The sequence below is a fragment of the Manacus candei genome, unplaced genomic scaffold (assembly GCF_025592945.1).
Source record: "Manacus candei isolate 608988 ecotype Guabito, Panama unplaced genomic scaffold, ASM2559294v1 h1tg000002l, whole genome shotgun sequence".
Taxonomy (NCBI): Eukaryota; Metazoa; Chordata; class Aves; order Passeriformes; family Pipridae; genus Manacus; species Manacus candei.
In genome coordinates, this window is record NW_026138050.1 from 16,624,461 (window position 1) to 16,651,543 (window position 27,083).

At 45.4% G+C, this 27,083-nt stretch overlaps 2 protein-coding genes across 11 annotated transcripts in view; both read left to right on the forward strand.

Annotated features, from left to right (window-relative positions):
- CRAMP1 (cramped chromatin regulator homolog 1) overlaps nt 1–8,792 on the forward strand; it is a 50,214-nt gene extending 41,422 nt beyond the window's left edge. For 7 of the 8 annotated variants that reach the window (XM_051780108.1, XM_051780117.1, XM_051780095.1 and 4 more), the window contains 4 exons: nt 544–778; nt 1,076–1,240; nt 1,899–2,044; nt 4,331–8,792. In XM_051780108.1, coding sequence (XP_051636068.1) covers nt 544–778; nt 1,076–1,240; nt 1,899–2,044; nt 4,331–4,495 — 711 coding nt within the window. In that variant the 3' untranslated portion in view covers nt 4,496–8,792. Of the gene's footprint in view, nt 1–543; nt 779–1,075; nt 1,241–1,898; nt 2,045–4,330 lie in introns of those variants that run through there. The other variant, XM_051780146.1, reaches the window with a different exon arrangement.
- Nucleotides 8,793–11,526: 2,734 nt separating this feature from the next.
- Nucleotides 11,527–26,821, forward strand: JPT2 (Jupiter microtubule associated homolog 2). 3 transcript variants are annotated; one of them, XM_051773439.1, is made up of 5 exons: nt 11,527–11,618; nt 16,442–16,590; nt 17,077–17,219; nt 23,674–23,719; nt 24,455–26,821. In XM_051773439.1, exons 1-5 carry the CDS (start codon nt 11,575–11,577, stop codon nt 24,637–24,639), a joined length of 567 nt encoding a protein of 188 aa, XP_051629399.1. In that variant the 5' UTR covers nt 11,527–11,574; the 3' UTR covers nt 24,640–26,821. The 3 variants fall into 3 exon arrangements, with proteins under 3 accessions (XP_051629399.1, XP_051629309.1, XP_051629484.1); XM_051773349.1 differs by lacking the exon at nt 11,527–11,618 and adding an exon at nt 12,240–12,337; XM_051773524.1 differs by lacking the exon at nt 11,527–11,618 and adding an exon at nt 16,207–16,324.
- The last annotated feature ends 262 nt before the right edge of the window (nt 26,822–27,083 follow it).

A 27,083-nucleotide genomic window follows, 5' to 3' on the forward strand; every position in this document is an offset into this window, starting at 1 on the left:
GTACACTACATCAGAAAAACAAAATTGCAGTTCTGAGATGAGGTAATGAGACTCCTTAAAGATGAGTTGAGTTTTGGGAAGTCTGGCTGTAAAGTGTGAGTAAAAAGTGAGTTATCAGTCTAAAATACCTATATACTCTTCAAGCAGTTACAGGTTTTTGCCTATACAAATACAAATTAATACATATTTCTTAGGAACTCTCTTGTAGATTCATCAAAATTATGTTAATTTCATGATTATACAAAGATGCTTGTTTCTGTTGTGTAGGTGTTTTAAATATTCTTTGGAATGTTTTTTCAGATGAGATTTGGCAGGATACGGGCTGAAGCATATTTGCTCATACTTACAGATATTTTTCATGAAAATAATACAAATTTATTATATAAATAATATATTCCTCTAAATTTAGGAATATTATCTACTGGATTTTTTTTTCCTCTTAAAGTCTGGTTTTAATCTGATATTCAGGAGCTGAGCCGTGCTTTTTAGATTTCCAAGTTCTTCATAAATTTATCAACAATTAACTCTGTTTCTTGTTAACAGGGCACATCAGTCCTTTCTCTGCCAGAACTGGCCAAGACTCCTCTCCAGAATGGTCTGTCCACCCCTCCACTGCCCTCATCAGAAGCTTCCAGTACCCGGCTCTCTCCTCCCAATGTTTCTGCTCTCTTGGATATTTCCCTGCCCGGACCACCTGAAGATGTGCTTTCCCAAGGGGAACCTGCCACTCAGATCAGTGATTCCATCATCGAAATAGCCATCAGCTCTGGCCAGTACAGTAAGTCTGAGCTTAACTAAAGTCTGCCTGTCAAGTTAAAAGAAAATCCCAAATCACTGGCATCTTACATGTCAGCAGAAACTTTTCCAGAAAGCAGTTCTTGGGTTGTGGTTTTTTTGTGGGATTTTTTTTTTTTAATATCTGTTTTGCAAATAAAATTCTGTTCTTGGCCTTTATTTTCTAGCATATATGGATGAGGGGCTTGTTGTTTTGTATTCTTTTCCTTTCCAAACAAAAGTTGGTGCAGTGTCCTGTAACTGCATTGACTGAATCAGTGCCCCCTGACATTGGTTACAGGTGAAGGTGTTTCTCTCTCTCCTGCAAAGCTGAATGGCAGTGACAGTTCCAAAAGTCTTCCGTCCCCATCCAGTAGTCCTCAGCAGAACTGGATTGCATCTCCCAGCCACGATCCCCAGTGGTACCCCAATGACTCCACAGACTCCTCCCTCAGCAGCTTGTTCTGTAAGTGTCCAGATGCAGAGAAGTGCCCAAAAAGTGCTTTCCTGTAAAAAAAAAAAAAAAAAAAAAGGCCACTTTTTATCAGAAGTGAATCCTTTGGAAAATTGTAAACCCAGTAGGATGTTTGTAGAATTATTCCATTATGTCTTGCTTTCATTACTTCTTGCTTTCATTTCCACAGTGTTGCCTTGAATACATTTTATTTCTCTTTGCAAGTTTGTTCCTGAAAAGATCCCGTTGCTAGATTATGACCCATACCTTGTGACAAGTTCTTTGTAGTCTGTTTGGAGCCTGACTCATCAGTTAGGGTGAGGTATTTGGGCTGTTGTGCCAAAACAAAAAGATGCCCTTGGCTTTGCTGCTGGAAAAATAGACCTTGTTGTGTGCTTGGCAAGCACTGTCTCAAAGACATGAGGTCACTGGGTTTGATTGTGGTTTGGTTGTTGGTTTGGGTTTTTTTTTCATTAATATTTCATGGCACCAGTGTAATGAGTGTCCCTACTCTTAGCAGTGTGCTGATGGTGTCCATGCTGGTAACACATCATTTTTAAGAGAAGAAATGGATATCTGTCCTCCATGTCCTACTTCCTCGTCCTTCTCTTTATCCTTCCAATTACAAACACTCAGTGCAGTGACTTACTGATGTGCCTGTTCTTTGTAGCAAGTTTCATCTCCCCGGAGAAGGGACGAAAAATGTTGCCAACTCCTGTTGGGAACACCAGTGGCACCTCCTTACTGGGACCCAGCCTGCTGGATGGGAACTCGCGGGACTCCTTTGTGTCACGGTCTCTGGCAGATGTGGCAGAGGTATGTCAGCAGACTACACTCAGAGCCTGCTTCCTCCTGCAGGGCAGTTACTGGGTACTGTCCATCAGACCCTCCTGAGATACTTCTGAGGCAAAGGCGCTTTGACACCTGTGCTCCAGCTCGGTAAAAGAGCACTAGAGTCATAACAAAGAGATATGTAAAATGACCTGAGGGCACTCGGCATCACAGCTGGTGTGAGAAGCTCTTGTGAGCAGGTTCCTTTTGGTAGGGGAGGTCATGGTCACCTGTTGGACATATTTTTGTTTTGACAGAGAGAGATTTGGTCCTGTTCTGTATGTCCTGCTTTGTAGAGCAGGAACTGAAAGTATTAAAGGTAAGAGAAAGGTTAACAGTGATGCAGCTACAGTACAGTTGGAGGGCTGGTAGGAAAAAGTAAATAAATCCAGAAGGAAGAAACAGGAGATGGCTAATACAAAGTTACCTGAGAGAATGGCAGAAGGTCGTGTGCTGCTGAGTTATTGTCTCTGTTGGCAGAGCTGTCCTTTTGTGTTGAACTCTTTTAAGGCATAGAATGAAGCCCAGCAGTTACTAAGGCTGTGACATGCTTCAGGACAGAGCTCCCTTTCAGAGGGACAGACAGGACGAATGAGCTGCAAGGAATATTATGGAACTCAGCAAGGAAAATGCAAAGTCCTGCCCTGGGAAGGAATAATCCCACAGCAATATGGGCTGGGGACTGGCTGTTTGGGAAGCAGCTCTGCTGCCCCTGGGGATGCTGATAGACACCAGCTGAGTGTGAGCTGGGGCATCTGTGGCACCTGGGGTGATCAACAGTGTCGGGAGCTGTTTTAACAGGAGCATGGCCAGGATACTGAACAAAATGATGATTAACCTGCTCTACTCTGTAGAGTAGTAGAGTCTAATCTATCTGCTGTGAGACCATGTCTGGAATATTGTGACCAGTTTAGAGCACCCAATATAGGAGAGAGAGATTGAGAGAGAGAGAGAGATAGATAAAGATAAACTGGACCAAGTTCATCAGAGGGTCACCAATGTGATCAGGGGTCAAAGCACCAGTGATGTCTAAAGGCTTCAGGGTGGGAGTGACCCTACTGCCTGCCAGTACCTGCAGTAAGGTCATCAAGGAGATGTAGCCAGGCCCTTCACAAAGTGGTGGTGGGAGGTGGGAGGAATAAGCAAAAGCTGAATTGAAAAAGGTTCAGACTACACCTAAAGGAAAGGTTTTTCACCCTGAGGATAGGCAGGCGGGAAAACGTGTTGCCCAGAGATGTTGTGCAGTGTCTGTCTAAAGAGCTTTCTAGGATTCACATCGATAAAGCCCCAAGTAAACTGGTCTCTCCTCATAGGTGACCCTGCTTTGAGCAAGAGGTTGAACTAGAGACCTCTTCAAGTCCCTTCCAGTCTCAAATATTCTACAATTTACAGTCATTACCTCAGTGCAACATCACATACCTTGTAACTTCTTGGGGACTTGCCCTTATGGAAGGAACATGTAATTCCTCCATTGCCCTTTGGATTTGGAAAAGGAGGTTCTGTACAGACCTTTTAACTGGGAGCTGCAGTGAACTCATGCTGATTTAGTGTGTCTTTGGCTGTTTCAGACCCTGATATTGCAGACCTTGATATTACCAGCTGCCTTTAGAAGAAAATGGGGTTAGCCTCTGTGTTAGGCACACCAGAGCAGTTGTGAGAGAGGTGGGCTTGTGTGGGTCTTCAGAGAAAGCAAGTATTTAAAATGGGTTTAGTGATGGCAGAATTTTGAATGACTTTTTATTAAGTGTCCTGCAGAGTCAAGTTTTATTTACAAACACGGTTTGTAAATAAAAGAGGTAATGTCTTTAGAGCATCTACCTATGCACCTTAATGCTGAGGTAAGGTCCACTGAGACTATGGGTGGTTGGGTTTTTAAGAAGCTTCCATTTAGCTGTGGATAAGAGCTGTTCTCTAACTCAGCTCAGGTAGGATGAAGTGTATCTTTCATACGAGGTGAGGCTGGGAAGGAGGCTGAGAGAACCAGACTCTTCTCAGGACAAGAGGCAGCAGGCAAAATTTGAAACGTGAAATTCTACCTGAACACAAGAAAACTATTGTGAGGTGGTCAAACACAGAAACAAAGTATCCAGAGAGTTGTGGCATCTTCATTTGTGGAGGTACTTGGCACCTGCCCAACTACATGCAGGGCAGCCGGTTCTTGAGTGAGATGGTTGGATAAAATGCTCTCAAGATGTCCTTTCCAACCTCAACAGTTCTGTGATTCTGCAAAATTTCCACTGACATGTAGGTCATCTCTTCTGTCTCTTCTAGGTGGTGGATTCCCAGCTGGCCTGCATGATGAATGAGAACAGCATAGATTACATATCCCGGTTTAATGACCTTGCCCAGGAACTGTCGATACCTGAGCCAACTCGCAGGGAGATCCTGTTTGATGGAGGAGGTGGTGGTCCCCCAGTTGGGGACCTCTCTCAGTGAGGCTGTGACCAGCAGGCTGGTGCAGACTGTTAGGCTGAGCTGGAGCTTGCATCGCTGGATCTTGATGAGGGTGGGTTGGAGAGCAGCAGCTGAGGCCCAGTTGTCCCTGTCCTGTGTGCTTTTTTCTAACAGAGAAGCATTGGCTTCAAAGGTCTGAAGAAGTACTTCCAAGTCCTGGAATGTGCAATATATGGGGAGCAACAAAACATGGAATAACATTACATGTGTCCCTGCATCAGTGATGTAAGATGGCAGGTTTGTGAGACAGTCCTGGACTTGTACTTTGGAATGGCCTAAGCAAATGGCTCAAGAAGGGAAGGGATTGCCACAGGCTCCCCTACATGAATTATTGTTTGAGTAGTGATCAAAATGCTGTGCTTTCGGATCCGCGTGGAAGTTGTGGAGGATGAAGGGTAGGGGTGGGTAGGGGAACCATTGTGCATCTTGAGATGTCCTAGTTGGCACTCTTCTTATCAGTCAGTCAAACTGAAGTTCTTGCACTCTGCCCAGGGCACTGCCACTCCTCGATGCTGTTCCTACAGACCGTTCTGTTTGTTTGGCTGTTTGACCATTCCAGCAGGGCTCACTCCTGCTTGCCTGTTTGGTAGGGGAGCTCTGGTCCACCCTCCTCCCACACTGCATGGATCCTCTAGTTTTTAAACCCCATCACGTCACAACCATCATCACCCTGACTACACTCACATTCTTCACCTTTGAGACTCTTCAGCACATTGCACAGTTCACCTTGTGAGTGGGGAGAGTGCTTTCCTGCTTTCCCCAAAGAACGGTTGCTTTTTAAGTCGGGAAACACTGCAAAAGAGCTTACACTAGGAAAGCTGTGTCATAATTACTCTTGGCTTTGCTGGAAACCTGTAAATATTGCCATCTTTCTTCACAAAAACTGAGGATTTACCTGGGAGAGGAAATAGGAAAGAATATTGTAATGTGTAGGAACAAATACTAGGTTAACGCTAAAGTGGTTAAGATCAGTTTTGTGTCATGAAGAGGAGAGGTGTCAAATCCTAGCTTAATCCCTTAGTCCTTCCTTATTTCCTCCTTGCTCTGTGAATTCCAGGTGCTCTGTATACCTCAGGGCATCATTCTTCATTACAGTCACTCCCAGGCATGAGTGGGTCTGGCACTCCCTCTCTGAAATCCCTATGCATTTAATGTTGTGTTTTACTGTAGGAAGGACCCAGATCCTGATTGCAGTGGGTTCAACAGGATATCAGGTAACTTTCTGGAGAGCTGGTTGTCCGTCAGTTCTAGCTTTGTAACTCAGGAGACTTTTCCTATTTCCTTTCTTGCCAGTCCTGAGCGAGAAAACCCTTGTTGTGCCCCTTTTTTAAGCACTTGTCTGCTTCTCCGGTTAGAGAATGTCCCTTGGCTGGTTTGAGTAGCTCTTAATTTATCCAAGGGGCTGCTCCTATATAAACCTCAACTTTGTATTATTAATAAATAAGCAAACCTTCTCCATCCTTTAGGCTGTTATCAGGGGTTCATTTCCCAACTTGCACTATACTTGGTAGATGTAGTTCTGCCTGCCTTTAGCTACTTGTACAAGGAATTTCTTTGACTGGGAGTCTCTTGTAACCTTGCTCATAATGCACTGACTGTGTTTGTTGTTTGCCCAGTCCCTTCACCCTGCTTTAGGCAGATGATTTTTAGCTGCTCTGGAGTTGGCCTTATGTTTTCTGTCTTTAGGAGAAAATGGAACAAGTTTTCTGATGCACTTTTTGTGTGGCCCAGAGCAACCTTCCTGTTTCACTCAGAAAGGTGTGAGATTTGGATGACATTCCAAGAGCCCACGTACCAGGTTGCTGCATTCTGCTCTGTGACACAGGAAGCCACCCAGTGTGTAAACCCAGCATGAGTACAGTTGGATGTTGCCAGCAGGAGGACACACCTCTATCACTAGTAAGGGGGAAGGTCATGACTAGAAGAAAGGAGAAGTTCATAGCTGTGGGCTGACTTCCCACCCTGACTGTAGGTCCTGTAAGACACTGAGTCCTTCTGTCATTATTTCTCCTTCATTATTCTTACAGACCCTTGTTTGATGCAATTATCAGGAAATCACATGAACCCGGAATAGGAAAAGTTGAAGGCTGTCACAAAAATGAATGCTGTGGCCTGTTTCGTTCTGAGCATTCCCCTTTGGTATGGAGAGGACACCGCCTTAATATCAAGAGTCATTCCCACTAGAAGTTCTCAGTTTTCCTTGGAGTTGATCTGTATTTTGGTCCAGGCTTTCCCAGGTTGTTTCCTCTTGGCTTTGGGTCTTTACATTACTCATGCTGATTTTCCTGTATGCTATGTCTCAAAAAATCCTTCAGATTTGCAGGACAAAAGTAGAGGGTACCTTCTGTGGCTGTGGATTACAGAATATGCAGGAGGAAATGTGATGTGTTCTAATCAAGTACTGTATAAAAAGAACTATGAACTCTCATTCTTAAATTTCTAAATACCACAAGACCAGCATGAGGGTCTCCAGTGTATTTGTATCTTGACAAACTTTTTATCTTCCCTACTGATGCTGGCAGTGCAGCGGCTGTGACAGTGGATTTGGCTCTGCTGCACCTGCAGCCAAAATGGAGAGCAGAGCACTCCATCCAGATCTGGGAGGGCTTTTTTTTGTGCCACAGGGAGCTGTCAGCTCCTGCTCAGCTCACTCAGTTCCCAGGGGGGAAGGACACAATTGCAGAATGAAGGCAGCAGAAGTGGCTATTTTTGATGATGCCAGAAAACTTTAATACCTTGAACCTTTGCAAGTGGGCATGGACCACCCAGTAGTAACAGAGTGGAAATGACACGGGTTGGTTCTGCACTCAGAGCGTTGGGGTTAGAAATGTGTTTGGCATCCGTCCCTTAAAAGTTGGCATTATGAAGTTCAGAAATTGAGTTCAGAAATTAAATGCTTTGCAAACTTCAGTTTAAGAATGAAGCCCTTTTAGGACAAGTCTTACCAGGGAAAAAATTAACAATAATTGAGATCATTGTGGCAATTCTGAATTGATGCAGAATTTGTTACCCTTCCTATGTGAAAGGCCACTTAAACACATCTGTGATCTGACCAGCTCTAGATTTTAGGTGGCTGTGCTTTACAATAGTAGTCATCATCAGTTTGTGCCTGAGACAAAGTGAAAAACTGGGGGGTGTATCCACACACACACATAAGTACGTGTGTGTGGGAGGGGTGTTTTTTTGTAAAACTGAAGACTTTTTCAATTCTAATTATTTCAGCTTCTCCACCAGCAGTAAGAAAATCTGTATATGGGACAATGTCAGCTTAAGCAAAATCCAAGCAAGTGACAGTGAAATGGCCATGGGATTGTTTCTGAGGTACTGCGAGGTGGTGGAGAGTATTGTTTCCAGGGCACTGTGAGGTGGATGTTGGAGAGGACAAATGGACACTAACAGCCTCCAGGTCTAGGTTTTTCCCTCTCAGTGATTATCATCAGGCAGTTCTGAGTAGCTGATGAGGTGAATGGCAGAAGCGTCAGTGTCTGTTGTCACAGACAGGGGTTGGGTCCACCTGGTCATGCACACACTGACGGAGGTTCTGCTGGGCGTTGCATCCTGATCACCTACACAATCCATGTTATCCCATATCACTAAATTTACTAAGCATAGGAATACTAATTGTTTTTCATTTGGCATTGTTCAGCCTTTTTCTGACACCCCCCTATATTTCTAAATTGAATTACGTGGCTTGAATCAAATCTAACCTACAAAGACATCTCATTTACCGACTGCAGAGTGGAAATTCAGTTGCATTTTGTTTTCTACACTCAGACTTCAGATGCATTTATAAGGAAAGTACTGCACTTTTTTTTAACCTTTTCAAACCTTTGATTCTGTTAATTTCACAGCAATTTGTAAATGTTAACTAAGCGAAACCTTGGCAAGCACTACGGCAATAAGTTATCATTAATTATTGAAACATGATAACTGCTTTAGAGCTTATGGTTCTGGCAGCAAAATTTAATGCTGTTTCTTTTAATAATAGTTAAGCCATATCATCTAAGGTTTCTGGCTTGTTTGAGATGTGAATTTGTTTTATAGATTATAAATATACCTATATAGTGTATGTATAAAGCAGAATGCCTGTCCTTACTGATTATTTTTTGTACCATATTGTAAATTATATTATTTATTCTTTACCAATTTTGGAAAAAGGTGTTTTGGTTATTTAATATAATATACAAAAGCTGTTAAACTTCCTCTGTTTAAATTTCCAATTCAACTTGTAAAGCTGTTTTTATTCTTGTGCATAAATACATACTAATACTTGGTCTAACTTACGTCCAGTGTGTTCCTTGCTGTTCATGCCCTCTTAGATTTTTCCATTTAACCTTTATTTACTTCATATTGGGGGGGGGGGCTTAAATTTGTCTATAAGGCCAAGCCTTCAATGTGAAATTCTAGTTGCATAACTAGTGGCATAACTCCCATTGGCATCTCCCATCCCAGAATTTTAGTGCTTCTTACCATGGGCAGAGAAGGTTTTGGTTGTTTGGGTTTTTTTGTTTGATAGCTTCCATTCTCAGTAGCATCTTCTCATGGTGAGTGTCAGAAAGGTGGCAAAGAGGACTGGCTGTCCTGAATGGCCTGTCTTGGGCCATGGGCACCAGTAACAAGGAGGAGAAAGAGGGAAAAACAAACAAACCACACCAGAAAAATCCCAACTACCACCACGAAAAAAGGTACAATAAAAGGGTAGTGTATATCTTGGGGTTTGGTTTGGGGTTTTTTTCCACTGACAGCTTCAGATAAGCAGGAACTCAGCTGTGGAAGTTGGTTTTAGGCCATCATGTTTTATAAAACCACTACCAGAAACACCTTTTTACCCCAGGACACTCAGGAACAGGAAGCCCAAAGAGGATTGTACACCTTTAGCATTTTGGTCTCTGTAACATACAAAGGCAGCTTTAACATTGCATTGAGAAACTGCAAGTGTGTTCTTGATAAGAAATGTTCTGAAAAGCTCAACAAAAGCCTTATCAGTAATATTTTGAGGCTTCCTTCCCATCCAAAGAGTGAGGACTTGTCTCTCCCATCTGTTCACTGAGAAAACTGGGCTATGACCAGGTTTGAGCTCTTTCTATGCAGCTTCTCCCCTCCACAGACTGCGAGCCTTCAGCAGGATAAGAGACCTTTAAATCTTTTCCACCTTATGTCAAGGCTGGTACTGAATCTTTTCTCACAAATGAGCTAATTTTGCCCTTAATGACTAAAACTGAAGACTAAAAAAATAATGAGTCAGAAGAGTGGCAAAGCAAGAAATTAAAGCGAGACATTGCAGTGAGAGTACATATTTTGGTGCTTTTTTGTTTGGTTTGGTTGGGTTTCTTTAATCCTTTGAGACAAAAGTATGCTGCTAAATTTATGCCTCTAAATTTACTTGGCATATGTATGGAAAGCTGTGGAGCCATGAAATGAAACCTTCAGCTGAAAGTGTTGGCCTTTTTGGCCCCCAGGGCACTGTGCTGGTCAGGGACAGGTAGTTGTCCACCAGGACCCCCAGGTCTTTCTGTGCAGAGTTGCTCTCCAGCAGATCCCTCCCCCTGCCTGTACTGGTGCCTGGAGTTGTTTCTCACCAGGTGCGGGACCTGCATTTGCCCTTGTGGAATTTCAGATGGTTCCTGTCTGCCCATCTCTCCAGCCTGTCAAGGTCCCTCTGAAGGGCAGCACAGCCCTCTGAGGTATTAGCCACTGCTCCCAGCTTTGTGTCATCAGCAAACTTGCTGCCCCTTCATCCAACCATTGAGGAACAAGTTAAACAACACTGGGCCCTGCATAGAGCCCTGGGGGACACCACTAAGTGACAGGCTCCAACCTGACTCTGTACCAGTGATCATGTCCCTCTGGGATCTACCACTCAGCCAGTTCTCAATCCAGCCCACTGTCCGCTCAACCAACTCACACTTCTTGCCTATGAGAATATCGTGAGGGGAAAGTGAGGTGGGTGAAAAAGGATTTTGCTTTCTTCTTCGAGTATGGACTACTATCCATTCTGCTTTTCCTTCACAGCTGGTATCTGCTCCTTGCTGGGGGATGGACAGAGGATCCCCTTGATCTGAAGTTGTTCCTGGTGGCTGCTCCTGTCTTAGGGAGGCCAGAGGAGAGTGTCTCCCTCTTTGATTCTCTAAAACTTCTCAACCTTTCTGCTTTGTCTCGTAACTCTGCTTCCAGGCTGAGCAGTTCATCCGCCTGCTCACATCTGCTGCCATCTCTGTACAATCCACTGAGAGGTTCAGGCAATCCCTACGGCCTGAAGCCCGGGCGGCTACATGGCTTTTGGCATGTTTTGCATGTCTTTGGGGAGCTCTGCCTGGGTCGCCGCATCTTTTTTGGTGAGTTTCGAGGACTTGGTTCCCTGCCGAGAGGGGAAACATATTTGAGCTCCCTCAGTAAGTGTAATGACCAGCAACTGAGTAAACTGCCTGTGCTGCAGCGCCCTGGTGCCCTTCCCGCTCCGCTCCCTGGAGCCCGTTAAATCTCCCGCGGATGTTCCAGGCATCCTGTTCGGCTGCCGAGAGCTGCGGGGCCCGGGGCTGCTACTCGCGTGTCCCTGAGCTCGGGGACGATGCCGAGAGGCAGTGAGTCGCGAAGTCCTCTCTGAGGGTATTCCGTATGATGATCTTCCCTCCTGGTCTCTGCTCTGCCCCGGCGGTTCCAGGTGAAATGCCTGCGGGGCTGAGGCACCGACCAGGCCCCTACGCGCTGCCGCAGGCCCTCAGCGGACACAGGGCGGGCCCTGCCCGCCCGCCGCTTTAAATGCCCTCCCGCTGCCCGCCCCCCGCCCGTCTTTAACCAATGGCTGCGCAGTTTTCCCTGACGGACGCGCGATGTAGTCAATAGAAGGCAGCCAGGAGGATCGATGGCGCGGCTTGTTTCAAGCTTCCCTCCCTCCACGGGGTCGACCAGGGGGGCGGGATGAGGGGAGGGCGGGCCGCGTTCGATAGGTTGTTGGGTGTGATGGGCAGCTACTCCAGCCAAGCGCGAGGCAGGGCGGGCCGGCCGGTGCTCCCCCGGCGCGGGCGGAGCGGGGCCGGGCAGCGGAGCCGCCGAGGGCCACCATGTTCCAGGGCGGCGAGGCCGAGCCGGCCAAGCCTAGCTCCAGGTTCGGCAGCGGGGGAGGCTCGGGTGGGAGGAAGAACCGCTGGGCGGCGCGGAGCCCGCGGCGGGGCTTTATTCGGTCGCGGGGGGTGCGGCGCTCCGGCTGAGGGACGGGCGGGGGGGTGCTGGCTGAGGGGGGTCGTGTCGCTGCTGAGGGGCCTCTTCGTCCCGTCCCTGCAGTGCCGGGGCCGGCGCAGGGCCGGTGCCCCCCCCGTGCCTCAGTTCCCCTGTGCCGCACCCCGGGGCTGGGCCGGGTGGGCGGGAGCGGCCGCGGTGCGCCCCCGGCGGGGCCGCCCGAGCTGGGGCAGCGCCTGCGGGACTTCAGTGCCCGGCCCGGCCCTGGAGCTCCGGTGAGGGGTCCCCGGGGAGGGGCGCGGCTGCTCCGTGAGGCTGTGAGAGGGAGGATCCAGCACAAACGCCGGCTTGTTTCCGCCCTGCGAAGTTGAAATATATTGTTATATATTTGGAGGAGGGCAGATCTCCCGAGTACTGCAGGGAGCGAGTGCAATGATTAACCCGTCTGTGAGGCTGTGGCGTGCGGGAGGGAGGGAAGGAAGGAAGGAAGGAAGGGTTTGGGAATTGTGTAACAATGCTTTACGTTTACCTGGGTTCTAGTCTCTCTGAGCTGTGACCTGGTTGTAAAAGACTTTTGAGGATGCTCTGCCCTTGGTATGGTCCCTGGGAAGCCTCTGTTCTCACGGGACCTTTGAAACCACGTTTAAGGTATAAACTGGGCAGGGCTGGACTGCAGCCCGTTGTAAGGTGTTAGTTAACAGCGAGCAAAGGGGGTGTCACAGCTTTGTCCCAGCGGCGTGGGGTGTGTTCGTGCCTCCTGGGAGCAAAGATGGAGCCACCCACAGCTCGGTACCAGGTTTAAGGTACACTGTGTCCACAGCTTGTTCTGTTCATTCCCTAAACAAAAGTTTATTTAGTGGGAATGCAAATCCTTTTGCAGTTCTTGATATGTAGAAGTTTCTCTGTTTAAAACTGAGCCTAATTCCAAATCCCTGCAGTGACTACAAACACTTGTGAAAGTGGGAAAAAAAAAAAAACTCATCCTAAGATGAAAATCTTTCTGAGGACATTTTGCATTTTGAGAACGTCAAAATTGCTGTTAGAAATAAATGATGCTAAAAAGATTTTAAATGAAACCTTTCACTTAAATAATTGTCCAGTGAGATGTGTTTCCAGTGATCCTGCTAATGTGCCCGACAATAGAGCAAACATCTGGTTTGCTGAATCAAATTAACTGCCTGGTTTTATTTTATTAAACTTTAATAATGACACTTTGTGTTTTTAAGGAAGCTTTGCTTTTCCAAAATGAAACAAGGGATTGCATGTCTAAGAGTTTCTAAAAGCAAAGCAGGACAGATTTGTATCATTCTGCTGTTACACATGGTAAAGAAGCATTGCTTAAACTTACCCTCAATTCATCCTGTTTTACTTCTGTGTTAGAACTGTCTGAAAACTGGTGGGAGCTCAGTGTTTAACTTTCAGGCAGAACTAAAAAAATATGTATTTATTTATGTAGAAGGTGTCTTGAAGTAGTGGATAAGTCTTGCACCCCTTCCATAGGTTGGCTGAAAGGTTCAATGAGGAAAGCGCATTCAAATTCAAGTATGTTCAAATGTAGAGAGGAAAAAAAGCTCAGAAGAACTAATTAAAATTCTTCAAATCTACCAGAAGAGAACAAAGCAATTAGTAGAGGCTTTCAAACTTGCAGGGTAGGGCTCTTGATTTAGCTATTCTAGATGAATTGGCAGACTTCTGTTTTGCTGGAGAGGAGGGGGAGAAAGGCAGATTTAGATTTCATAGAAGACAATTTTATTATTTTTTTTTACTGCTTAAAAAGAAAACACCTTCCCTTCTGCCCTTCTCCCAAAGGAAGAAAGACCCAACATACCTGGCTACAAGACACAAAAATGTCTCTGTAAACTGACATAATACCAACGTAAACTAAAATGACTATAAAGTATAAACTGAAGTTACTATGCAGTGCGTGTTGGATTTCCATGTACTCTGCTGAAGCAGCTCACACTGGCTCACTGAGCTTGGTGGGGTTCACAGGCAGAATCTGATTTTCTTATTTGCTGTGGGGGGACTTCATGTCCCACTCTGGTCTAGAACTGAGTGCACAGGAGTACAAGGAGCCAGTAGTGCTCTAGAGACTCCACAGCAGGAAAATAGCTTTGTATTCTCCTACGTTTTTGGCTGAAGGGAAGGAGTGCAAAGCCCTGTCCCCTTTGCTGTCACCAGCTGGCAAACTTTGTTGCTGTACTCAAGATTGTTTTTGGTAATTCCTGTGAATGACTTAGTTATCTGACTTGGCATTCGTTAGAATTTTATGAACCTGGTGTCACAGTCACTTGAAAGTTTATGGAATGCTTGGAAGGTTCTCAGCATTTAGAGGTTTCTGAGATTGAGGTGGCAAATGCACTTTGTGTATGTAGAGTTATTTTGGGTGATGCTGGCAGGAAAGGTCGCTTGTGCTGATTTCCAAGTGCTTCATAAGCACCACTAGTGATGCCTCTGGCTTATTCATTGAACAGTAGGGTGTTCTTAGTGTGGATACTGAGCTGAAAATGGGAGGACAATATAAGATTAATCAATGTTGGATTTCTTTTGATGCTTAATTCAGTTTGTTTACTGAATAAGCAAGACTTTCAATCTTAAAATGGTGTTTCTCTAGAATTTTCTTTTACAATAGATCTTAAAACACGTTACAGGAATGAGAAGTAATTATGAGTGGTTGTTCTTACACCAAAAAAGTCTGAATGTAGTTATTTTGTTATTCCCCTCTATGCTTGTAGGCATGTGTTAAGCAAACAGCATGGTAAAGGGAGTGAATCTGTGGTGCAAGAGACTCCAGCCAAATAGATAACACTTTTCTTCCTTTCAATCTCTTTACTCATATACTGAGTATACTTGGAATGCAAGAGAGACTAGATGCATTTAAAAAAAGTATCTGAAAAGAATGGGTAAAGTCAAAAATCATTGAAATTAGGTGAGAGAAGCCCCTTCCCAAAGTACTTTTCTATAGAGTTCCCTTTTCCTTCAGTCTCCCTGGTTTAAATACTTGGAGATAGCTCACCTGAAGTGGAGTGCTGCAGTCTCATCTAGGGAGAGGAGGGGTCGTATTAATTCACTGACGTTTGACTTGTGTTCAGGTTGAGTGGGATGAAGATCTTGCAATTTATAACTGTTATCTTGGTTTAAAAGTAAAGGCTGGTTTAGATCCCAGATGAAGGGTTCAGATGAGAATTAATAAAATTGAGTTCAGCTGCTTAGGCTGTGGGTAATTGGTCAAGTAGATGTAACTGTAAAGATTATTTCTGATGCAGAATCTCAGAATCATTAAAGTTGGAAAAGACCTCTGAGATCATCAAGTCCAACCTCTGCTTGTCAACTAGACCAGAGCATTAAGTGACACGTTCAGTCATTTCTTGAACATCTCCAGGGATGGTGGCTCCACCACCTCCCTAGGCAGCCCATTCTAACATTTAACAACCCATCCAGTGAAGGAATTCCTCCTGATGTCCAACCTGGACCTCCCCTGGCACAGCTTGAGGCTGTTACTTCTTGTCCTGTCCCTTGTTCCCTGGGAGTAGAGCCTGCCCCCCCCCGCCAGCTCCCCCCTCCTGTCAGGGAGTTGCAGAGCCAGAAGGTCCCCCTTGAGCCTCCTTTTCTCCAGGCTGAGCCCCCCCAGCTCCCTCAGCCGCTCCTGCTGCTCCAGCCCCTTCCCCAGCTCCGTTCCCTTCCCTGGATATGCCCCAGCCCCTCAGTGTCCCTTGTCTGAGGGGCCCAGAACTGCCCTCAGGGCTGGAGGTGCCTCAGCAGTGCCAGCACGGGGATGGGCACTGCCCTGGTCCTGTGGCCACACTATTTCTGATACATTGGCCTCTTGCCCACCTGGGCACACACCAGCTCATGTTCAGCCCCTGGCACCAGTACCCCTAGGTCCTTTTCCACTAGACTGCTTTTCAGCCATACCTCAGTATCCATTGCTTTCTTGTGCTTTTTCTGTTAATTTTCCAATTGATTCCACCGATTCTGCTCCCAAGTAGTGGTTCAGTTCCTTTTCAGAGCTGGACCTGTAGTTTGTTGTACAAAACATAGGCATTAACCGTGGACTTACTACCCAAGGACAAGCATGACTTTTGGTACGTTTTCTAGAAGTCAGTCCATTTCTGCTGTAACCTCCAATTTTTCTGCAGATCTGTTTGATATCCTCTGGTACAAAGCTTTGGTTTTAATGGATTTGCAGCTTGACCACTAAAAATCTGGCTTTTTGGTATTCCACTTCTTTGTTCTGAACTCTACACCAGCTACTATGATAACTGATGGTTGAGTTGGCAAATTTTTTAGCAGTTCTGAAATGTCTGCTTTTAAATAAAAGTCGTTGGGTTTGAATTGTATCAGGGATGCATAGTTGGTATGTGCAGTTTAGCAGAAAGTCTGATTCTGTAATGGTTATTTTTAAAACTCTAACCAGTCATATGCCTTCTCTTAATCTTCTGTTGCTTCTGGAACACCACAGGGAGAGTAGTCATTTGTGCTGCTGGCACCGTTAGCATCATTTCAAGTAATCATGGATAGCTTCATGATCAAATTGACTCACCAGGAGGTTGGCAAAATTTGTGCTTAACTTGGGAATACTTTATTAGAACAGCTCTTGAAAAGCAGATGCTGGGCACAGCAGAATTACCTGAGGTAATTTAAAGTCAGAATAGTTACATACAAGGGAGAATGGGAAGAGGTCATCAAATATGTTGAATGCTATAAATTTTAAATGAACTTTTGTATCTTGCTCCTCATTCTGTGATGCAGGGTATTGAAGCCCCCAGGAGGAGGTTCTAGTAATCTCTTTGGGAGTACAGAAGAAGTGCCTTCTTCAAGCAGACCACACCGGATGGCATCCAATATTTTTGGAGCATCAGAACAACCTCAAAACATTCCAAAAAGAACAAACCCTCCAGGTAAGACCTACCCCCTCTTTCTGTGCTATTAGGCTCTGAGTTGCAGCACATAACTGGTTTCATGTTTCTAAAGTGGAACACTGTGATCTTTTCTATGTTGCATTTTTGCATATTGAGCAGGCTTGAACAACAAATCACTTCAGACTTTTGAATATATGAATATTTCAGTGATCTGCATGTTCGCAAACTTTTTAGCACATCACCCAAATGTTAATTCTTTCCAAGTTGAGGTCTAGGAAATGATGAAAGGAAACAGGTTCTATTCTAGAACTGTGTCAGCAGTTAGCTGCAGTGGGCACAGCCCTGAATCTGAGATCCACTGGTGAATTGTTGTAACAAAGGTTTTCAGCTAGGCAAACAAAAGCAAGTCCCTAGGCAGCAGGGCTCTGGAAGTCCTTGAGTTCCTATATCTTTTTAAATATTTTCATATAGAGTGATAAAACTAACTCATCTTGGAAAAAAAAAAATCTAACAACTGCCTTGCAGGAGGAAAAGAAAGTGGCATTTTTGAGGACTCTAGTTCTGCTCAGCCTCGTCCGCGCATGAATCCACCTGGTGGGAAGACGAGCGATATCTTTGGGTCTCCTGTCTCTCCCAGCATTGTGCGAGCACACCCCAACAAGCCCAAGGTATTTGTACTTCTGTTGCTGTCAGAGCAAGAAGCAGCTCCAGGGGTCCTCTCACACTCTGTCACTGTGCTCTCTTTAAGAACAGACCTGAATTGTGCACAGAGGGACTTTGAGTTAGACAGTTATATTCCCAAAATCTCTTTGATAGCTTGTTATTTTGGGTGCATCTCATCTCTGCAGGCTCTGCAGTTTGCTGTAAAAGTATTAATTAGACTCTGGATATGTGTTCAAAAAAAAAAAAAGAGAAAAAAGCTTTTGATCATTCTTGTGAGGTGCAGCTGGAGTTCTTGACAGAGCCAAGAGGCATTTAAGGTGGATAGGGAGGAGATATTTCTCCTTATTCTGCAGTTTGCTAGAGGTGATCTTGATTCAAATTTGGGAATTTGGTGAACATCAGTGAGCTACAGTCATAAACCTTCATGTGGCCTGACTGTGCACTTTGTCTCCCTTAAGTACCTGTATCTACAGTCACTGTGAAAGCACTTCAGCGGGAGATTAGGCTTAAGTGATCAACAGTGAAAAAGTGAACTTGAGATCAGCCATGGTGTCAGGCCCAGCAGATGCTTGATTTGTGGTAGATAAAAGTGTCTCTTTGCAACTGTAATAACTGTAATTGTTATTACAGTTGTTATACATATTTTATACAGTTGGGTTTAGATCTTAAACCTGTGATGTGTAATAGTTGCTTGTAGTTATGACCAAATCTGGGTTTGGGTAAAAAGCAGGATACGTTGCCAGTTATTTTATTTCTGTATTTAGGTGCCCTATAAGCGGATTTACAACCTGCTGCCTTACTCTAAGTAGATACTAATAAGTGAGTAGCTATTATGTTGATAATGAGGTGGTATAGAATAACCTCCTGGCTAGTGCAGAAATTAACTCTGTCCTGGCCGGAACCAGAACATTATTTACCCCTTATTCTATACAATCTACGTCATGTCATTTCCGTAGTCAATGAATGAACCTCTAAGATGTCTTTTGAGTTCATTTAGTCCAGGACTGTGGGTTCTATCCATCCTAAAATGTCTCCCAGGGCAGGAGGCTTGGTGTGCTGTCAGCTGGTTCAAGCTGCACAGGGAGCTCAGGACTGGTGTATCTGGAGCAATCCATCCTCATTGTCCATGGTAGCTATGGCACACAGTGGCAGTGTCATTCAGCAACCACTGTCATACAATTCAACATTACAGACTGTTCTTACCCAAAAATCAAATCCCTTTGAAGGACACATTGTGTTTCCCTGTCCTGCATTACCCATCAAGTGCAAAAATTCAAGGACTTGGTGTGTCCTTGAGCAAAAACAATCCATGGATGGGTTTGCCTTTGCTTGAAGCAGGACTAATCCAAACTATCTTGCCCAATATATACCTTGTATGCCCCACAGGGCCTTTATCCCCTTCTATGGTACATAGTGGTTTTGATTGGGCAGGACCAGCTCGATTGGTAGAGCCTCAGGTGTTAACTAACTAGCTGGCCTTTTCTAAATGTAGATCCCAGTGTTTGAAGGTCCCACCACCCATTGCTTTTAATGTGGTTTTTAACAGTGCATTGTACTGTTCAACTTTCCCAGAAGCTGGTGCATAACTGGGAATGTGTCACATCTACTCAATCCCGTGCTCCCTGGCCCAGGTGTCTGTGAGGCCTTTTTTGAAATGAGTCCCATTGTCTGACTCAGTTCTCTCTGGGGTGCCGTGTTGCCACAGGACTTGCTTTTCCAGGCCCAGGATGGTGCTCCAGGCAGTGCTGTGAGGCACAGGGTGCATCTCCAGCCATCCAGTGTTTATTCCCACCACTGTCAGCACGTAGCACTTGCCTTGGCAGGTTTGGGGAGAGTGATGTAATCAATCTGCCAGGCCTCCCCCTATTTATAGTTTGACCGTTGCCCCCCACACCACAGACACTTTACCTGCTTGGCAGCACATGTTCTACAGTTATGGATAACCTGGGAGATGGTGTCCATATTTAAGTCCACCTCTTGATCATGAGCCCCTCTGGATGTTGCATCTCTTCCCTGTTGACCTGAGTCGTTATGGGCCCACAGAGCCAGAAATAATTCACCCTTTTGTTGCCACTCCATATCCACCTGAGACACTTAAATTTTGGCAGCTCAATCCGTTGTTGCGCTGTTCTTCAGCAGCTTGACATGATGGACTTTCACAGCCAATCTCCCTACCCAGGCAGTGATATCTTGCCACACTTCAGCAGCCCAGATGGATTTCCCTCTGAGCTGCCAATTGGCCTTTTTCCCTTGGTTCAACCACTCCCACAGAGCATTTGCCACAATCTACGAGTCAGTGGAGAGGTAGAGTGTGGGCCATTTCTCTTTTTCAGTGATACCTAAAGGCAGCTGGACAGCCTGCAGCTCTGCAGCCTTGCTTGATCCACCTTGTCTCCCTCAATGGCTTCTGTGACTCCCCGCATAGGACCCCGTACGGCAGCTTTCCATTGTGCATGTGTCCCTACAATGCGGCAGAAACTGTCAGGGAAGAGAGTGTGTCACCTTTCATTTCCTGGTAGCTGATTATATGGTGGGGCCTCCTCAGCACGTGTCACCTTCTCCTCATCCTCTTCTGATGATGGTCTGAAATTTTGGCCTTCAGGCCAATTCGTGATGAATTCCAAGATCTCTGAGTGATTGGGGTTTCCTATCTGAGCTCTCTCTGTGATCAGTGATCCACTTGCTCCACGGGGCAGCAGTGGCATGGTGTGTGGAGGGGACTTTCCCTTTGAACATCCAGCCCAGCACTGGCAGTCAGGGTGTCAGGAGGAGCTGTGCTTCAGTGCCAGTCACTTCTGAGGCAGCTCAAACTCCTTCAGAAGCTGCCAGGATCTCTTTTTCAGTTTGAGTGTAACAGGCCTCAGATCCTTTGTATCCCTGACTCCAGAACCCCAGGAGTCATCCTTGGGTCTCTCCCCAGGTACTTTTTGCCAGAGACTCCAGTAAGGACCGTTCTCCCTGGCTGCAGTGTAGAGCACAGTTTTTTACATCCTATCCTGTCCTGACTGGCCCAAGGATTACTACATGAGCAGTCTCCTGTTTATTGTGTTCAAAACCTTGTTGTTGCTCAGGGCCCCACTTGAAATCATTCTTCCATGTCACTGGATAGAGAAGGCTGACAAACTGACTGTAATTTGGAATAATCATCCTCCAAAAACTCACAGTGCCCAGGAAAGCCTGTGTTTCCTTGTTGCTGGTTGCTGGGGACATAGCTGGTGTTTTCTTAACCACATCCATTGGAATCTGACAATGTCTGTCTTGCCACTTTACTCCTAAAAACTGAATTTCCTGGGCAGGTCCCTTGACCTTACTTTGCTTTATGGCAAAACCAGCATTCAGGAGGGTCTGGATTATCTTCTCCCCTTTCTCAAAAACTGCCTCTGCCATGTTGCCCCACATGATGATGTCATCAATGTAGTGTAAGTGTTCTGGAGCCTCACCCTTTTCCAGTGCAGTCTGGATCAGTCCATGGCAAACGGTGGGCTGTGTTTCCAGCCTGGGGCAATTGGTTCCAGGTGTACTGCACACCCCTCCAGATGAAAGCCAGCTGTGGCCTGCACTCTGCTGCCAAAGGGGTAGAGCAGAACTCATTAGCAGTGTCGATGGTGGCTGCCTTGGACTCCAGTTTGTACTGAAGTTCCAACATGTCCAACACAGCGGCATCAGTGGTGGGGTGACTTCAGGCCACGATAGTCCACTGTCAGTCTCCACTCTCCACTGGACTTACACACTGGCCCTGTAGGGCTATTAAAGGGGGTGCAAATCTTGCTGACCGCTCCCTGGCTCTCTGGTTCACAAATTATGTCCTGGATGGGGCTCACAGAGTCCCAGTTGGTGTGGTATTGTCAGTGGTGTCAGTTTGTTCTCCTCCTTTCGTTGACATCACTGCCAATGAGTCAGTGTACGACGATGGTGCTGTCCGTATAAACTTCTGCCCCAGGGATTGTGTGCACTGGTCCTCATCTGGATCTACAGGGCACTGCTTGTTATTTGAATCCCTATGGATTACCTCCAGCACAGCTGATACCTTTCTCCATGGTGTTCCACCTGCTTGGGTCCACTACTAGAACATCCTTGGAAAAGGGTGCCTTTCCTTCACACCTGACAGGAGTCGCCTGCAGAGGCTGAGAGTTTCTGTTCTCTTCCCAATCCTGTGTTAGATGCCCGTATCCCAGGACAGGGATCCCACTTGCTTTGCTTCACCACCACCATCTGGTTTCATATTGTGGGCCGCAATATCCCAGCTCTGGAGCAGCCAGGTCACCAGGGGCTCTCTCAGCTGGAGGCTGAAATCTTTTTACATATCTTGCAGCTGGCCCTGCCTCTTATCTCTGGCCCTGCCTCTTCCTCCTGTTCTGAGGGCCCTGCTTCCTCCTCATCCCTCACTGGGAGAACTGATTTGGTCTTGGATTTCTTCTTCTGTATAGGGTTGCCTGCTACTGGCACAAGTTGTTCCTCTGGTTCAGCTGCAGTTTGAGTGGCCATGGTGCCTGTTGCTCTGCTTTCCTTCTCCTCCCCCTGAGGGTTCTGTCTGGTGATGAGCAGTGTCTAATAAATAGCAGCCAGGGCCCAGCACGTTGCAATAAGTTCTCTGGAGTTGCCACAGCATTCTCTTGTCAAAGATTCTCCACTTCATCAGGGTCCTGTGGTTGTTCAGAGGTGAACTTCCAAACCATTTCTCCAAAAGCTGGCCCATTTTCTCCCACATTCCATGGCACTCATGACTATCCACCCTTGGTGCAGATGTCCAAATAACCTCCATAGAAATCTCTTTCTTGACTAAGTGCAGTGTGGACTGCACTGAGGAGACCTGGCAGACTTAACAACAAGAACATGCTTTCATTAACATCCAAAGGGAATTCAAGATTCTCAAAGGCTGTTGTAACAAGCCTGAAGGAGGAAAAAGGGGTGAAAAGCTGGGGTAAATCATTCTCCCCTGTTCTTCCCACAGACTGGGTATGATTATTAGTGGACTCCCAAAGGTAAGGGCAGGAGAGCAGCACTGAACAGACATCCCAAATGACCCTCGCTGCCCTTGATGTTATCATGTCATAAACCAATATCCCACAGTGCAGCAACAAAGCAATCCTGATCCCTCTCCCTGCTCTGAAAAAATCATCACAAGGAGCACATATTGCATATATGGGAATATATACAGGATTAGGTACCACACCCACATGAACAGACCAAGCAACATTTTGACCAGTGGCTCCCTACCTAATACAACAAATGCTTAGATCAAATTTGTTTCCAACTCACTCTGGACAGCTCTGTTATTATCTCAACCCTTCATGCCCCATGTTGGGTGCCAAATAAGTCTGTTGTGGCTTAGGAATGGTATTCCCCAATTTAGTGTCCCCACTGAAACACTCCAAACCTCACACCACTTGCTCACTCCGCCCTCCCCCATGGCAGAACTGGAGGAGAGAATTGGAGGCACAAAAGGTGAAGATCACGGGTTGAGATAAGAACAATTTGCTGGAAACAGCAATGAAATAAGAAATTAACAGTAACAGCAACAATATTAATAACAGAGTGTGCAAGAAAAGCTTAACCTTTTATGCATATTCTGAGTAGTGTTTGGGGCAGTAAGAAAGTAGGAGGAAAAATAAAACTGGGAACTAGGTTTTGTCAAGAGTAGTGCTGCTGGTGTAGGAGAGGGCTTTGCTTTGTTCCTCTGTACCCCTTTATTGGGATGGTCACTGTTTCCTTTTTAGAAATGTAACATTAATTCCCATGAATTCCTGACTAAATGGAGGACAACACTTCAGAAATTCCTGTCTTTAATTAGAGTATTGGAATTGTGGGAAATACTGGGGTGGAAAGGAGACAGCATATTTACAAAAACTACTGCAAATTGAGTTTCATGGCTGGGAAAACACACCTCTCTAAAGTGTGACTCTGTATTTGTGACAGTCAGTTGGGATTGTTGGGGAAGTGGTCTTAAGAGGTTTTGTTTATTACCTGACCGTTGGGATACTTGCTGAAGACAGGAATTGCTGAATATAAATAAGGTCCTCAGGAGCTACTTGTGTTCTAGTTGTGTGTGCCAAACTTCTCCTGGGTGGTAGTGGGTGCTCAACAGGAATGGTAATTCCAGACCTTACGATCAATGAATCCTTAAGGTTGGAGAAGACCTCTAAGATGGAGTCCAGCTCTTAGCCCAGCTCTGCTGTGCTTACCATTTTGGATGATCCACTGTAACCTCTTCACCCATGTTTCAATGAATTGTCTGAGATGGGCACCTTGCCATAACAGGAGTTTTGTCCCCCTGCTTTTGGGGTTCTGTAGTGGAGGAGGGGATGAAGAGCTGCACACGGTGCCTGCAGCTGTTTGCTTTTACTGTGATCAACATATGAACTTAGATCAGAAAGAAAGCAAAACTTTCAGAAGGTTTTTGTGACAGACTTGATGTTTGAGAACGATAATACACTAAGACAGTTCTTGATTTCTTTGCAGGATCACATTGTCTTAAAAGAAGATGAAACTCCAAGGAAGCTAGAAGGTCAGCAAGAGAGATTCCTTTCTCTGTGCTCTTTGAGAAGATATGCTCTGAGGAATAGTTTCTTATGCTTCCACTTAAACACCAGCCTTAGTCTCATGTTTTTGGGATAATATTCTGAGAAGTCAGAGACCTAATCTCTTGTCTAAGGGAGATGGCTTTCTTCCTTCTTTGAGGAGAACACAGGCATGAGTCTTGCTACTCTATGTCTGTGTGTTTATGCTTTGCTTGATACCATGTGTGTATATATAGATATATATGGAATTTGTATATAGCAAAACATCCTATCAGGTTATTTCTTCCTCCCTTGCCATCTCCTTCAAGTGTGTAATCTTGGCCTTCTGTAATTGTAAATAACAAATAGCTGACTGAAAAAATGTATTATTGCTCAGCCAGTTTTTAAAGAGTGATGGGAACCCTGCTTTTCAACTCAGGATGAAAGGATCGATTGGTACTTTGTATCTCTTAATTTCCTGAAACTGCCAAAATCATTCTGAAGGTGTATTGCTGAGCCTCCCCATTCTCCTTAGAAAGATTGCTGAAGGAAGAGAGGAATTGTTGTGGAAAGTGAAATTCTTTTCTCAGCACCTGTTTCCTTCAGGAAAAATGAACAGATAATGGGAAACCTTGGTGTGCTGGGGATGGGAGACATGGGAAATAATAGAGTCTACAGAAAATGAGGCACTTTGTGGACTAAGAATGGTGATGTAATGATCTAATCCCTTTTCTTTTATGCAGCTACAGAAAATGTCAAACCACAGCTGGAAGATGGAGGCAAGAAAAAAGATGTGGGCAAAGAGGAGCGATGCAAGGAGCCAGAACCCAAGATAGACAATCACGAGCCCCGCCTGGGGCCAAGGCCACGCTCACACAACAAAGTCCTCAATCCACCCGGGGGGAAATCCAGCATTGCCTTCTATTAGGGTCATCAGGGCACTGTCCCTAATGGAGTCTGCACAGAAACTCTTGTCTGTGGTGGCGAGGTCAGTTTATAGACTATTACTTGTGGGTAGATTCTTAGGCAGATGGATGAGGGTTATGTTAGAGTGTGTAGGAAAGGTAACCTGGTGATTTGGGGAGGGCGGGCTGGGGAGGGAACGGGTGCCCTGTGGAAGATGTAAGTATTGGCCTGCCTGGGTGGGTGGCAGAGGGGACATTAGTGTAACTTTGTGAAAGATCAGTGCTACTTTGTGGTGAGTTCCTCAGACTGTTAGGTTGTTAGCTAGCTCGTGGCTCAGGACACTCTAGGGGAGTCAGGCTTGCCCATGCAGTCAACATGTCAAAGATCGTGAATGGGGAGCAGCCTGGAGATTCCAAAGTACAGCAGGTAGGCTGGGCTTTCCCCATAGCAGTGGGATGCAGCTTCACAGCATGAGCTGACTTGCAGTCACATGAATGTAAACATGTTCCACTGGAACAAGTAGTGCTGCCACTGCTAGAAGTGTCTTCAGTCTTTGGTTCTCTTTCTCCTTTCTTGCTTTGCAACATGTGATTGCTGATACAAGGACAAAATATGCTGAAAGTTTCTTTTATACTCATAAACCATCGCTACGTTTATAAAGATTGTGGTCTTCCCCTCTCAGGTATTCAGGCCTTTCTGATGCCTTTGGTAATCTGCTGATTACAATGACTGGATCTTGGCACGTGGCAGTCCAACATACTATTTCACGTAGGTGCTTCTAGAAGACTTTTATTTAAAAGTGCCCTGGTTGAGTGCTTGCACACGTTCTGGTAAAGATGTGGGTGCAAAAAACAGCTTTATGGTACTCTGCACAGAGGCAACTTGAAGTTTACAGTTACCATGGAGAATATGCCCAGGTGTCCAGCCAGGTCACTCTGACCCAGCATGTGTGGAAATGCCTTATCTTTGGCACAGGTTTTCACTTTGCACCCCATGGAAACTATGACTCTTCTCTCCACCACAGTGAATTTCCTGTTTGTTTTGTCTGTGCTGACTCTGTTAGTGAATTCTCCTGTCTTTGGTGAGCCTTGCCTTTGCCTTTGACTGCCTCACGTTTTTGTTGGTAAGGTTGGGAGAGCTGTGTGGGTTCTCACCAAGCCATAGTTGTTTTTGCTGTAGACTATCCTAGTTGGAAAAACAAAGACTTAAGCAATACAAACCTTCTGTTAGTGCTGGCTATTGTAAATCATGTTTGGAAGATGTGCATGTTTTGCACAGACATTTTTGGGGTAGGGTTTGTTCTCTGAATGGACTTTTTGATTGTACCCACAACTTTGATATATGAATGTTAACATTAGGTGCTGACTGTTCAATGTATTGAATAGTGACTTTTTAAATCTGATGTATCAAACAGGAGTTGTTCAGGTACACCAAAGAACAAGTGGCCTTATCTGTATGTCCACTGCTGTTCTAGCCCAGGTTCCCTGGGAAGTGCTGCCAGTGAGGGGATGCTGGGCCAGGTGCTAAACCTCTCTGTGATGGTGGTGCTCTCCAGGCCACAGTTCCCCTTGTGGCAGCAGGGTGGGTGATTGCTTGGACACTTATTTGCCTTTTCAAATCGTGAAATATATGGGGCAATGCTAAGGGTAAAACAGCTATGGAGAATAGGTATTTCAGTGTCTTTGTACCTTTCAGATTGCTTTGGAGCTGCCTGTTATTTGTCCCCCTAGGAAAACAAGGCAGTGACTCAAACTACAACCCTGGAATGGACTTTTGTTACTTCCAAACATGTATTTCCTAGCAGCTGCTCCTGAGTCTGTGCTCTCTAGCCTCTGGCTGTCTCAGACACATCTATCTGTTTCAGCTCCTTGTTCCAGTACTTGACAGGAGGCTGTCATGTGGGAAAGTTGACCAGAGGCTGCTTCCTGCATTGCAGGCTCTGGTGCCGTCTGCAATACTGAGCATTTGGCATCTTTTAGTCCCTGATGTGCATTGGCTGCAGTGCCTGTCTTTTAAACAGCAACTTCTAACTAGGCCTTAAATTAGTTAAACTATGTTAATTTTCTTGCATTTCTTTCTTTGGAATCTAAACAATGTTTTCAACTCATCAAGTAAGATTGATCTGAGCTTTTCTTCGGGACAGAAGGAGATTGGAAATCAAATGACAGAACATGCGATTGTCAATAAACCTCTGTATTTTGTTACTTCATTGTGTGCTGTAGATGTCTGCTTTTATAAATCAGTCAGTAATCTATTTCAGTGTAGCTACACTCATGAATTTTATTGTCTGAAGCGGGAAAAATTACACATAAATTTTCAGGCCTTCCATACAGGGGACTGTGCTCTGGAGCTGTGACATCCTGCCCAAGGCTGCCAGTGAGACAGACAGTTCTTATCCCTGGGGAGGGTTCAGTTCAGTGCCTTTTTAGGGGCAACATTCCATGATGTTCTGTACTACACAGGGAT

Excerpts from the sequence above, each read along its gene's own strand:
- JPT2 (XM_051773349.1), top strand. The coding sequence starts at position 12,270 with ATGCTCTGCCCTTGGTATGGTCCCTGGGAAGCCTCTGTTCTCACGGGA. Across the intron at positions 16,591-17,076 it reads AAAAAGAACAAACCCTCCAG|GAGGAAAAGAAAGTGGCATT; the intron begins GTAAGACCTACC and ends ACTGCCTTGCAG. Across the intron at positions 23,720-24,454 it reads AACTCCAAGGAAGCTAGAAG|CTACAGAAAATGTCAAACCA; the intron begins GTCAGCAAGAGA and ends TCTTTTATGCAG.